Source organism: Taeniopygia guttata, chromosome 11 (genome assembly GCF_048771995.1).
Source record: "Taeniopygia guttata chromosome 11, bTaeGut7.mat, whole genome shotgun sequence".
Taxonomy (NCBI): Eukaryota; Metazoa; Chordata; class Aves; order Passeriformes; family Estrildidae; genus Taeniopygia; species Taeniopygia guttata.
The window spans coordinates 18,920,829-18,935,105 of NC_133036.1; the positions used below are offsets into that span (position 1 = coordinate 18,920,829).

Consider the following 14,277-nt stretch of genomic DNA (forward strand, 5'->3'; position numbering starts at 1 on the left):
ACAGCTCAGGGCACTCCACAAAGTGAAGCCTCAAAATTCATGTTTTGTTTTCATTACCAAAAAAATGCTTTTCTACGTTAAAGAGTGGTCCATTAAAATGTTGTACCCTGTCTTCTCTGCTCCCTGTCGTATTTGGCAAACCTTCCCCCGTGCCTGTGCAGAGCAGAGCATCTTTGCTTCTGCAGACTCCACAGAGAAAGGGCAGCAGAGGGGAGGAGGGTTCAGCCACAGCTCAGCTTGTTCAGATGTAACATCTCAAAACTTCCAATAGCCATGCAAATTTACTCAGTAAATGTATGTACTGAACCTTAAGCTATCAGTGCTTCCTCTGCTTTCAGTGTATCCCAGCACAGCATACTGCCAAAGGAAATAAATGAACTGTCTGGTTCCTGGAATAAAGTGTAACACTGTACAAAGCAGTATATTTAACTGTCTTGGGCAAAGGGTCCTAAAATATCAACAAAAAAGGACACAGTGAATTACAGGAGTCTTAGTGAACCTTGTGATTATAAAAATTAAATGTTGCCAGGTGAACTGGATGGTATTCTCTGATACTGTAGGAGCGCTGGAGGTTGGAGGAAAACAGTAAATGTTATAATCAGGGTTTAGGAGAGCACTTGGTTATTCTCACAAGTAACCCAGACTAGCTGTGTGCTGGCATGGGCATGAGAGCAGGCAGTAAAACCTGGCGCTTCCTTAATTATAGGGCAAAAAGGTTTTTTAGCAAAATTCAGCGGAGATTTACCAAGTCCAGTTTTATTTATTATTTCCACATTTTATTTAGATATAATTGGTGCATTAATACATTTACAACCATATTAGCAAGTTAGGCTATCAGAGCAAGGTGCAGCTGTGGCACAGGGCACAGGCAGGAGCAGCAGTGGGGCAGTGGGGCAGTGAACCTGCCCCTTCCCAGCACCTGAGACCAGGGCAGGGCTTTCCCCTTCCCTGGAAAACAAGCTGCAGCATTGGAGGCTGTTGCTGCAGCATTGGAGGCTGTGGCTGCAGCAGTGGAGGTTGTTGCTGCAGCATTGGAGGCTGTGGCTGCAGCATTGGAGGCTGTTGCTGCAGCACTGGAGGCTGTGGCTGCAGCATGCAAGGCTGTGGCTGCAGCACTGGAGGCTGAGGCTGCAGCATGCGAGGCTGTGGCTGCAGCATTGGAGGCTGTGGCTGCAGCACTGGAGGCTGTGGCTGCAGCATTCAGCAGCAGTGCTGGACACAGCCTGCAGCAAGGCTTGATGAGCTTGTTTTCCAGGGAAGGGGAAAGCCCTGCCCTGGTCTCAGCGAGGCACATGGGGGATTTCGTGGGGGATTTCGTGGGGGCTTTGAAGGGCCAGCTCGACAGTGAAATCCAGCCAGCTGTAGGATGGTCTCTCTGGGAAATGGAGGAGTCCTCAGTGGCAGGATTATTTAAGACTCGACTTTGAAAGACGAGACACTCTGCAGTTGGGAACAATGCTGCACTGTCAGAGAGATGGACTCAATTACTTAATAGGTCGTTGCTGTCTGTCTCCTGCGTTTTCCCTTTCAAGAACATATATTCAGCTGGGTTATTTCTCATGGGAAGACAAAGCCTTGTGAGAGAAGGCAGGCATTTGGAGGGGAGAGGCTGGAGGAGCGGCAGCCAGGCAGATGCCTGGTTTGCTCTCCCTGGAGCAGGCTCCTTGAGACTGGAAAACCTGGAATGGTGTAGCTGATGTGGTCCTTTGGTCCCCTAATGAGCTGATCCCCCTGTCTCACAGGTCTTGCTCCTGGTTTTTCCCCTCACAAAAGATTTGAGATGATGCTCTCCCCCTGCCAGGCTCATCCCCAGGACTGCTGGTGGTGCCACTGCGGTCCCACAGGCTGTGGGGCTGCATGGGCCTGTGGTTTCTGCTTTTCCAGAACATTCTGCATTGGATGGACACTGCCGGGCCCCCACAGCCCATCTCAGTGCCTGGGCAGCCTCTCCCTCAGCACAGAAAGCCTTGGGTGCTGTTTGATCAAACGCCAGCCAAGCTGGAGGTGAGCCCGTGGCCAGAGCAGCCCCTTGGGTCCCTGCTGGCAGGATGGAGGACAGGGATGTGTCCCAGCCAGGGACTCGTGCTCTCACCTGGATCCTGGTGCCAGGGCAGCCGTGGGGCCGCTGCCCTACCCAGGGCACCAAATTAGCATCCTGCATTACCTTGTGCACATTGAATTGATGCACCTAAATCGGTTGTTCTTAAGCCCCAAGGCTGTAATGAGATTTTGTCTCTTTTGCCCATTTCTTTTTTTTTCTTCTCTTTTTTTCAGAATAAGTCGTCTGTTTAATGGCACAGAGCCTATTGTCCTGGACAGTTTAAAACAACATTATTTCATTGATCGAGATGGGGAAATTTTCAGATATATATTAAGCTTCCTAAGGACATCTAAGCTACTGCTCCCAGATGACTTTAAGGTAAGGAAAGCTATAGTCTGCAATCTGTTTTCTCCTCCCGTTCTGTCATTTATTTTGGGGCAGGTTGGTTTGTATGCTTGACCTAAACACACTTAACTAAATGTTGCTGTTTATTTGTTAGGATTTTTAGTACTTGTGTATTACACCAGGGATGCTATTATTTAATAAATGGACCAGTGGTTGTTATGGATACCAAGAAAAGCTAAACAATGAAGCTTATAGCTAAATCAGTTTTTCTAAACTAATTGTATTTCCTCACATTTTTAGCTTATTTATCAGGGTATAACAACAATTAAGAAGCAACATCAGCAACGTGCACTTAGCAGGTTTTAATGCTCAGAATCTGAAAGAAATGTTTCCAATTTGATATATAGAGAACTTGAACTGTGTAAATCTTGTTCTTGTTGGTATAAAAAAGAAAACCTTAAACAAGCCCATGAGGATTTGTGTTAGACAGAGCCAAAGCAAATACTTTGATTTCAGGAAGTAATCTGCTCATAGTTAATGTCAAAATATTCTTGGGAGATGGAATTGACTGAGGGCTTTTTAAGGAGCAGAACATGTTTTGTATGAAGTCATGGTGCTGGGTGCTTCTTTGCAGGCCCTGATTGTTTAAAGGTTCTCCTTTGGCCTTGTTTGTTTGGCTTTGCAATTAGGAAACTTCCAACATTGTCACCCTCTTTTATGAAAGTTAGAAGACAAAAGTGTCCGAACTGTAGATGACAAGATTCAACAAAAACCCTTATTGCAGGATGAAATGATGAATAAATTGGGATGGCAGCTGGGGATCTGCTCAGTTAGAGGATGCAGAGCATTGCTAGGAAGGAAAACTGCTGCTTTCTCTGAAATGCCAGTTCACTTTGTTTTACCGGCTAGGCCACAGCATCACTTGGCCAGTTGTGACTGAGTGAGTCCAGAGTGGTGGTGGCTCTTGCTTTGGAGCAGAGCTGGTCCTCGTGCTGCCAGCTCAGCCATTCTCACCTGAGCTGGGAGGATTGTCATCTCTGACCCCCCATGGGAGGGTCTGCAGCTCCAGTCTGGTCCTCAGGCAGGGGCAGGGTGGCAGTCCCAGTTTGAGCTCCAGCCCAGAAGGGCACTCCTGAGCACTGGTGTTCCTGGTGAGTGGCAGATGAGCTGGAGAAGTGCCCTGTGGGATGGGAGGGAGCCAGAGGGATGAGGGCTGGGTGGGAGAAAACTCTGCAGAGAAGTGAGAGAAAACCTGTGTGTAGTAGTGAAGCTGAGGACCAGAGCAGTCCCAGGGGTTGTCAGATGGGTCATGGAAGGGGTGGATGGAAAGTGGGAGAGGCACAGTTGAGATGCTTTAGCAGCCATGTTTTGGACAATCCAGTGGGACAGTGGGAGAAGAAGCCTCAAGTGCTGTGTCCAGCTCTGGCCCCTCAGTTTGGGAAGGACCTTGAGATGCTTGAGCATGTCCAGAGGCAACAAGGCTGGTGAGGGGCTGGGAACACAAACCCTGTGAGGAACGGCTGAGGGAGCTGGGGGTGCTCAGCCTGGAGAAAAGGAGACTCAGGGGTGGCCTCATCACTCTCTACAGCTCCTGAAAGGTGGCTGTGCTCAGCTGGGGTTGGGCTCTTTCTCCAGGCAGCACTGACAGAACCAGAGGACACAGTCTCAGGCTACACCAAAGGAAATAGAGGTTGGATGTTAGGAAAAAGCTTTTCATGGAAAGAGTGATCAAGTACTGGAATGATTGCCCGGGGAGGTGGTGGAGTCACCATCCCTGGATGTGTTTAACAAAGCCTGGATGTGGCACTGGGTGCCAGGGTTTAGTTGAGGTGTTTGGGCTGGATTGACTTGATGCCCTTGAAGGTCTCTCCAACCCAGTGACTCTGTGATTTTATGAAGAGAGGATGTGAGAGAAGAGAGAAGTTGTTTGAGCTGATCATGGCTTGACCAGCATCCAGATTTCAGAGGTGCTCAGTCACAGAAGCAGCAGGATTTGGCTGGAGCCTGGAGGGGAGGGTGCCCATGGGTGCCAGGGACTTGTCTGTGCAGCGAGCCTGGCTGGAGGCTCGGGGGCCGGCGCTGTGCCCGCTGCTCCACACCATCCCTCTGCACAGGATAACTGCATTTTATTTAGTTCCTCCCTGGGAGAGCTTTAGAGCAAACCCCAGGCTAATGAGGGCTCAAGAACAAAGCAAAGCATTGCAAGGTAGGGAGTAACTAAATCAAAATGCGTAGAAGAATGCGCTGTAAACCTGTATTAAAACTGCACTGTAAACGGATTTAACTTCACAGAAATTGTGTAATTTTGCCAGCATGATTAAAGTGACAGAAGACAATAATCAAAGGCAGCAAATGGAATCACTCGGTGTTTCTAAATGCAAAGCTCTATTTAAGGTATAAAACCTGACAGCTTTTCCAGTGAGACTTGCATTAAATGTTCTTTATGTCAAACAAAGCACTATCAAGTGTTTTGAATATTTATTAGTTTTTACCCCTTAATTTAATCAAGCAGTTTATTAGCCTCAAGGTTTAGCCAAGTTGCTTTTCAACTTGAATTGCTGCTCAGATGGTTATTTTGGAAAGTTTGGAATGTTAGTACCACACCAGCATTATTGTGTTTGCTATTTCAGTGTTGTTTTCAGACTAAGTTAACACTGAGATGCAGAGAAAGTGGGGTGTGTGTTCCGAGGCTAGTGATTCTTTATTATCAAGTCTGAGTGGTGTGTTTACAGTGAATATTAATTACACTTGCAACTACTACTAAGACAGAACTTGAAAGTGTCTCCCAGGTCTTCCTGCTGAAAGTAGCACTCCTGTGGTTGCTGTAATTTTCCTGGGTTTGGGGGATGTTAAGGCACACGAAGGGTGCTGAGGGCTGAGTGTGTGGCTGGGTTCTGCTCTGCAGCCAGCCCATGCCAGGCTGGTGATGCTGCCAGCTCCCTCTGCCTGCCCTGGTGCAGAGTCCCCAGCCTGGGCACCGTGAGCGCAGCACGGGGCCAGCTCAGCTCTGCCACTGCTGCTGGGGGCTGCTGCCACAGGAGCTGCTCCTCCTCTGGTGCCCCACTGCCCTGCCTTGATCTCCCCTGCCATCACTGGGCTCCCCCAGCACCAGCAGCTGAGTCCCCCTCTGTCCTTCCCACCTGCACACACAGCCAGGAGCTGTCCTGCTGCTTGTTGAGACTCACTCCCTGCTCAGAGAGCAGCAAACAAAAATAGACGTGGGCAGTGTGTATCTTGTTGTTCCCTCTCAAAGAGGGGAGGAGCACAAAGGCACAGGACATCTGAGTTTTATGTGGATTACAGAGATCACCTGTAGCACCAGAATGACAGGGCCACCGCTCTGATTTATTAATACAGTTACAAAATTTGTGTGCTTGCATCTCAAGTCTTCTCAATCTGACCTCAGGAAACAGTGCAGTTGTCATTGTAGAAGTGAGCAACTTTCTTTCATAGCCAGGAGTCAGATCTTCACAGCACTGAAAATATAAAAGAAACATTGAGTTAGGATGACAGTTTGTTGTTTCATGTAATAAAGAATAACAAGTGAAAAATGGACAGAAAGAGCCATTTCAGCCTGTTCAGGAGTCAACATTAGGTACAAAAATAAAGGATGTCTTTGGTTCTGAGAGAACAGCACCAGGTGTGTGGGACACATGGTCTCAGTCTGTGCTGGCTGTGCCTGGGCAGCAGATCTGTCCCAGCCCATTGGCACTGGCATGGAAACAGCAGCACTGCTGGCCTGGAGGTCACACCTCCCACCTCCTCCCACCCTTCTCATAGGGGACTGCCAGAATTTAGCCCACTTGAAATCCACCACAGAAAAAGCTTATCTACTGAACAAAAAGCAGAAAATTATTTTATGAAAGGCACAAGGCTGCAGCTTTGAAAGATCTGTTTATGTTTCCTATGAGATCTAAATGTAGGCCAGAAGCTGTGTCTAGAGGAAGGCTGTGTGCATCCCCCCTACCTGTCTGCTTCCTTCTTAAGTGACCTGGCAGAACTTCCCACTAGTTCCTGCAATAGCACAGGAAATTGGAGGTCCATGGTAGCTATAAATTTGTGGTACTTTACAGAAAAATTAAAGGCTGTACTGGCTATCTGCCCTTTCAGTCTATCAGAGAGCACCCTGCTTGTGACTGCCACTGGTGGTGGGAATCACCTCCAGAGCAAAATGTGTTCCTGGGCTAAACAGAAGCAGTTCCACTATCTGTCACAGTGCTTGGCTGTGGTACTGCTGTCAGGGAGCTGAGAACACAGGGAAATAATGCTTGTAAGAAATGGGAGATGCATTAGTCCTGCAGGACAAGAACTCCTGGGTATTGTACAAAATCTGCTGGGGAATGCTGCCTGCTGCTCAGCACCACTGCCCTGCCACCAGGCTGGGGCCTGAGAGAGGGAGGCTGCAGGTGTCCCTGAGCAGGGATCAGGGCTGCTGGGGGACAGAGCTGTGCCTGGAGCTCTGCCCACTTTCAGTGAACTCTGTGCCTTTGGCCACTGTGGCTACTCCCTGCCTGTGCCAGTGGGATGTGCCTCTCCTGGATGGGGCCAGGAAGAGTCATATCTGCATCTGCCTTTGGTAACTTATCAAAACTAACAGCATGGAAATGTCCTCATCAGCTCCTGTGGCACCTCCCTGGCAAGAGCTCTTGTGGGTTTAATTCTTCTGCTTTACATTTCTTATTAAACTTAAGTAATTCTTCAGGGTAGGATTTGATATCTGCAGTGCAAGGCTGGAAGCACCTATGCCAATATTACCTGCATTCAGTGCAGGCAGTCGAGAGCTGGGCTCTCCCAGGCTGGTCACAGGCAGAACTCTGAAGAATGAGTAAAACCTGAAGGCAAAAACTGTGGGCTTGGTGTGCAGAATCCACAAGAACCCTATCCCCATGCTGTGAGCCACTCATTCTGTATTCCTGGCTCTGTGAAACCCTCTTCCCTCCCTAAACACACTGTCAGATTCCCTCAGGATGCCCCAGTCCTTCCCTGCAGAAAGGCCAAATGCCCCATAAGAGGAGCAAGGGCAGTGCAGTGGGTCACACAAGGTGTCCCTTCCCAGCCCTGTCACTGGTGGACAGCAGTGGATTGCTCTTGCTGCAGAAGACTTTTTTATCCCCTCCACTTGTTACTGTGCTACAGCACAACAAATTCCCCTTCCTGGCACTGCCTGACCGTAGTGCCCTGATCTCTGAAATCACACCTCAGTTCCCAGGGCCCTTCTTCAGGTGCACAACCCTTCCCATATTTGTGCTGAACCCAAGAGTGGAACAGACACAGGCAGGAGACTTTAGAGATGAACCCCAGCACGGTGGCTCAGCCCAGGCTGGTGTACAGGTGCTCCCTTTGTCCCACAGAGCAGGTGATGCTCCAGCTCAGCCCTGATTTCCACACAGCCCCTGAAGTGTGGCTCTGTCAGTCTGGGAACAGTAGTGGAAGAGCTGTTCCATTTGAAAGTAGGTTTTCTTCTCACAAAATGGTATCAGAATGTAAAATTTATCCTGTTCATTTTAGGGCAAAAGCTATCAAGAGTCACTGAAAAGCTGCAGTTGCTGGGGTGGGCTGAGTTGGCTGTGGGTGGTGTGATCTGGGTTTTGCTTGGTTTATGGCATTGCTTTTCTGGCCCGAGGGTGCAGGACCATTGAATGCTGTGATTCAGGATACTGTCAGGCTAGTCCAAAGCCAGGGAAGGCAGTCAGAGACTCTGTAATGTAATGGGCTTTGCATCCAGCCTCAGGAGCCTCGTGCTGCTCTCTGCTCTCAAAAATGAAGGGCTGTTCTCTCACTGTACCATCTCTTCCAGGTTTTACTGTTGAATTTTCTTAGCACATATTCACGTGATTGATTTTACAAATAATACCTTATTTTATAGTGTCCATGAACCCAGATACTCTAAAACTGGTTTTTCAGGACCTACTGAAAACAGCAGAAGCCTTCAGAAAGGACTGGGTGCTCCTGTCCACTCTACACCATTACATTTTTCCTGAGCATTGCATGTTTCCTTGCTTGGAAAAGCAATCCATGGCACCAGCAGATGCCAAGTGGACATTTGGCAGGCCACTGCACACACCTCTGTAGTGAACACAGTTCAGTGGTAGACTGTGCTGATTCAGTGTCCTGCACAGAGACTTCAGAATTCTTTTTTTTTTTATTTAGGCTACTAATCCCTGTAGGTTTAAACTGATGCCCTGTTCAGTTCCCAGGGAGCATCACTGTTGGACAGAGAAAAGCAGCAATGGTTCAGCAGAGTGCTGGTTTTGGGAAGGGTGAGAATACCTTCCATCAGAGGATGAGGCTCTGGGGCTGATGCTGTCTTACCTGAGCCCAGGTTGTGCAGGCAGCCTCCACAGCTCTTTGCCTGGCCTGTTCCCAGCACTGGTTGTTGGTTGTTTGCAGCATGCTCTCTGCATGATTTCTTCTTTAATCTTCTGTGTTTTCCATCTTCAGGCTGTCCTGTGAGAGTGTTTGTTGCCCTCATTTCTTCCCACTCGCTCTTATCCCTCTTCCTCCCTGCTCCTCTTATCCTCCAGTCCTTTTATTCTCTCTTAGCTGTCTGCACATTGTCCCAACCTCAGCAGACATCAAAGAGATGTAAAGGATTGGATGTCCCTTTTGTAAGTCGATCACCTTGCCCTGTCACTGTGAATATTCATGTGTCTCCGGGCTGCAGGCAGCCCTGGGGTGAAGGAGCACCTCCACTACCAGTGGGTCTGTGGTGCCAAATTTGAGCAGAGATAACTGCTTTGGTTCAGTAATACCCTGCAGCAGGAGATTTTACAGGTTAATTCCAAACCACTATGCAGAGTCACACCTTTTTGTGCTGCATGTTCATTGGCCTTCGATTTCCCCTCTTCCCCCAGTCCTGGGGCAGCAGCACACCCGTTATTTTTCAGGTGATTTTGGTGCCCATTTCTTAATTGCTTCTTGTCCTATCATTCTTTCCAGGCCAAATGATCTCAGTCATTTCAATCTTGATTTTTCTTTTCATTTATTTTTCATTACACTGGCCTTTGTCCCAGTTGCTGACCTCCAGCACACCTCATAAAAGCACCTGTGGTGCAGCATTGGGGTGTGTAAAGAGGTGCAGGAGCAGGGAAAGCAAAGCCAGGTGTGCAGGAGGAGCTGAGCTCTTGGTGCTCCTCTTCCTCTCAGAGGCTGGAGGAGGCTGGGGGAGCAAAGTTCCCCCGGGGGCCTTGTCCCTCTCCTCCTCATCTGGCTGGGCCTGGGGGTGCTCACACACTCTGCCTCCATGGACTCTCAGGTATTTCAGCTGAGGTGGGAACTTCTGTCAGAATCTGATGGAACAATCACTGAACTGGGAATTGGATCACATTGGGAATTTGAATTGCCCAAAGCCCAAGTGAAGTGATGGACAAATGGCAGAATGGCAGGGAAGAACTGCTTCTTTTCAGCCCTTGGAGCACACAGCCGAGCTCCCAGCCAGCAGGATGGCCACCACCTCTGTGTAATTTCCCAGGCTCCAAAAGTACACTTGAAATACATGAATAGTCATAAAGTGCAGGCAGCAGCTCAGCTGCTGTAGCTGAATTTCAGCCTCAGCAAAGGCAGGTGGGAAGTGAAGCTGAACTGACATCTCCATCTCGTACCGGGTGTGAGCGGAGCCGGAGATCCGCGCTGAGATCAGAGTGGCCGAGGCCGCGAGTGAGGAGCAGGGCTTGGAACGTGTTCTCTTACAGCAGTGAGCTTTGGTTATTGCAGCCAGCTATTTTGATTTCTTAACCCAAGAGTGAAGCCTTCTGGCATTGAGCTTGTGGGATAATAAATGAAAGGATAATCAGTGCAATGGGAACTTCTCACTCAGCTCAAACAATTCAACACCAGCACCGTGAGGTTTTCTGTGGAGGTGTAAGTACGTGGGTACCTGTTGCCTTTGCTCTCTTGCTGACAATACATAAGCCTAAGTAGGTCAAACAGGAACAATACTCATTTTTAAAAGAGAACTATAAGCATTTCTAGTTTCTCTCTCTCCCTTTCCTTTTTTTTTTTTTTTTCCCAGGACTTTAATCTTTTATATGAAGAAGCAAAGTATTACCAGCTGCAGCCAATGATTAAGGAACTTGAGCGATGGAAACAAGAGAAAGAACAAAGGAAACATTTCCAGCCTTGTGACTGCTTGGTTGTAAGAGTGACTCCAGATCTGGGGGAGAGAATTGCACTGAGTGGGGAGAAGGCTTTGATAGAAGAGATCTTCCCGGAGACGGGGGATGTCATGTGCAACTCGGTGAACGCGGGCTGGAACCAGGACCCCACCCACGTTATCAGGTTTCCCTTGAACGGCTACTGCCGGCTGAACTCCGTGCAGGTAATGAACTTCTGCTGCCTGCTCCGGCTCTGGGCTGCTTTTCTGCTATGCTTTCTTCAATTATATGCAAATTATTTGCTTCTGCCCAATTACTTTCAGTGCTTATACTGCAAGGAAACATTTTTCTGCCTGGTGAGATCACAGTCTTTCAGGTTTTCCTAAGTCTAAGCAGAAAAATACATTTAGATTTTGTGTATGTTAGTGCCATGCTGGCCTCATAATGGTGTTATACTGATAAATGCTAATTTTTTTCATCAATGTATAGCCTTTGGCAGTTTTTTTTTTCCCTCCAAAGTGCCTCTAGGAAGAAAGAGTTCCAAAAACTACAAAAAAAAAATCTCCACACCATTTTATAGAAAATGCAACAATGTGTAAATGCATAATTTATGTCTCACTCATAATTAAATGATGGTGCCTGCGGGATGGACTTAAAAAAATTGATCTCTGCACTTTTTTTTTTTTTCAAAAGGATGTTCTATAAAAATTGCCCAGAGTATTTTAAACAAAAATGTATTTCATTTTATACTTGGAGTTTTGACATTAGGTTTAAAATTAAACATATGAAACAAAAGCAGATAACTGGACAGATAGGTGGGTGGCAGCAGGAATAAATAGGTGGTCTGTGTTCAGGCAGCAGCCTGTGGGCAGGCAGTGCCACATGTCAGGATCAGCAGAGCTGCAGCCAGAGCTCTGCTGCTGTGCTGTCCTGGGGCTCTGGGGAGGAACCAGGTGCCCTTAACGTGGGTTTTCATTAGCACGGGCAAGGCAGAGCTCTCGCTTTCCCTCTGTGCTCCTTTGCTCAAAATGCCGTGTTCTGGGAAGGGAAATCAGCCTAGAGGGGAGTTCCCATCCTCTGCAGATGGGCTGTGGCTGTGGGAAATGCCATGGCTGTCTTGATAAACTCCCCTCTGGGCAAAAACCCATGGAAGGGCTGGTCCCTGGCCAGGCTGGCTGGGAAGGGAGCCTGCAGTCTCCCAGGCTGCCAAGGGACATCTTCAGGAGAGTTCTGTGAGTCTGTATAGGTGGGTGGAGGTAACAGTGACCCCCCTGCATGGGCAGCGTTCCCTGTGCCCCCTTGGCTGAAACCAGCCCAGCTCCTGTGGGCTTGGGTGGGCTTTGGGTCAAGACTTCCCCCCCAGAGGTGTCTTTGGTTGAACTTCAGCAGGCTGTGGTCAATTCTGCAGAGTCCTGAGCAGTGTCACACGTGGCAGGTGTGGGGTGGGGGTGCTCAGAGGCAGCTCTGGTTTTGGCAGTGGCACAGGGAGGTGTCCCCGGTCTGTGCTGGGAGGAGGGAGCAGTTCAGCCGGGCTGAGTGCTGGGAGAGCATTTGTGTCCCAGCCATGCTGCCCAGGGACCCTCTGAGGTCACACACGGCATGAAAGGAGCTGAAGCCATAAAGGGTTGTGGTGAGCAGCCCAGCTGTGCCTGGCAGAGCTCTGGGTGCCCACATGGTTGAGTACTCAGCTCTTTTATCCAGTGCTGTGACTCCTGGGATACATGTGCTATATGTGTACTAAAAGCTGAACACTAATTACTGTTATTATTTGAATGTGTTTTGAATTCAGTCAAAATTCAGACAGAATCAAAGGGTCTCTTTGCAAGTTCATGTTGTGGAAGAAATTTCTGTCAAAGAGTCTACAGTATAAGTAATCCTGTTAAATTACATCATTTTACTAAATTACATCATTTTACTATATAATTAATAGAAAGTGTTTTCAGACACTTTCTGGAAAATGATGCATTTCTGAGACCAAAGGCTGATGAATTCAGCAGCTAATTAGCATTGGCTCTGATGAACTCTGGTCAGCACACAGGCACTGCTCTTCCCCCTCCAAGGATTTTTTGGCAAAACAGGATTAAGTCAGAAGTTGGAAGTACAGTGAGGCAAATGCACAGACTTAAGGGAAATGGGTAATGGTTGGAAGAGCAGAATTTCTTGCAAAGAATCCCAAAGAGCAACACAGGAACCCTGTCTGCTGTTTGCTCAGGTGATACATTATTTCTGCCTCCCTATTCTCTGGTCTATGTATTTGGTAGCACAGTTGCAATATTTATACTTTTTTTTCTATATTTGAAAAATATTGTCATCACATGCTTTATATCAAGAATTGTGTATATAAAACAAAGAACATCAATACCTAATAGGCAAAAAAAATAATACAGTAGCTCTTAATTGTACACCCATTTGTAATTATACATAGGTATAGGTTTTTCCAACTCCTTGCAATAGGTTCTGGTGGGAGTAATGAATTTACCTTAGAGAAAATTCTGTGATGCTTGTGAATGTTGAACATTAAGTCTTCATAATTAAGAATATATTTGTTAATATTCTGTACAATTTAAATGAAGGGATCGGGTTTCCATTTGGAAAACCTCCCAACAAAATCAGATGTGCTTGGAATATTGGAAGACAGCATATATTAAATCCGAGCACAAATCCTCTGTTTAATAATGTGCATGTGGCCCTGTACATGGGAGAGTCACAGCTGATACTCAGTTTTTGGCATATTCTCTTTGGAGATTTTCAACAAAGTAGCAGAGATGGTCACTGCTTTCCCCCTGTTTGTATCTTACCTTCAGAAGAAATAAAGTGTATAGGGTCAAATTATACCCCATTCTCTAAATGGGGTTTAAACCTGTCCATGTTCAAAATGCTGTTCAGTCTCATGCATGGAAACACTGAAAGGAGCCTTTCTCCCTAGACCTGAGCTCAGCCTCATCCCAGTGACATTTAAAAGTGCAGTATTTAAACATCCTCAGCACTGCACGCAGCACCTGGCCCGTTCTGTTTCCTGCTGAGAAGACTGATGATCCTGAGGATTTTAGCACCAGACTGTAGCCTGCAGTCTGGTCCTTCCAGAGATGCTGAGCAAAAAGGAATGGCTTTGTTGGCACGGTGCTCTGAGGTGCAGTGTCTGTCTGGACTGGGTGTTTGCAGAGAGGCTCTGTGAAAATGAATCCTCTGTTAACATCCAGCTTTCCATAGCTTTGGTCTGAGGCAAGCCAAGGGCACCCCCCTGCTTGTTTTGTCTTAGAAGCAAATTGATTTAAAAAACTTTTTAGCAAGGATTTTGAAGTCCCATCTCTCTCAGAAATCTTACCTGCCAATCCTGTGTTCCACTATCCAGTTCAGTTGGAGAAGCCTCTTTTCCCATGGCTGGATTGTCTCTCATCTTCATCCTGTCAGGGCTAGGAGCAGTGATCATACAGGCAGAATATATTCCAGCCTGTGAAACAGCAGCCTGCTGATGTCTTATTCCTCCTTCAGTCTCAGACTCCTCCTGCCTTCCCCTCTGAGGAGGAACAAGGTTGGTGTCCGCACCCCATTTCTGTCCTACAGGCCCCATTCAGCCTGGGTGACTAAGAGGGATGAAAGCTTTCTTTCTCTGTCTTAAATGTATTTTATTAACCCACTCTCCTGCCTCTTCCTTTTCTTCTCTCCCACTTCATTTTTCTTCCATACTCTGGTGTGCTTTTTTGATCTTTCAGTTCTACTACTTTCTTGCAGTGTATGTAAAAATCAGGGCAAAAGTCAGAGAGATTTGGCAGATGTGGCTTTCTGTTAAGTCCCTCT

At 47.4% G+C, this 14,277-nt stretch overlaps 1 protein-coding gene across 3 annotated transcripts in view; it reads left to right on the forward strand.

The window, feature by feature from the left end:
- The window catches only part of KCTD15 (potassium channel tetramerization domain containing 15), a 47,164-nt gene that overhangs the window by 27,608 nt on the left and 5,279 nt on the right, over positions 1-14,277 (forward strand). For all 3 annotated transcript variants that reach the window (XM_030282117.4, XM_030282115.4, XM_030282114.4), the window contains exons 3-4: positions 2,275-2,419; positions 10,398-10,703. In XM_030282117.4, coding sequence (XP_030137977.1) covers positions 2,275-2,419; positions 10,398-10,703 — 451 coding nt within the window. The remainder of the gene's footprint in view (positions 1-2,274; positions 2,420-10,397; positions 10,704-14,277) is intronic.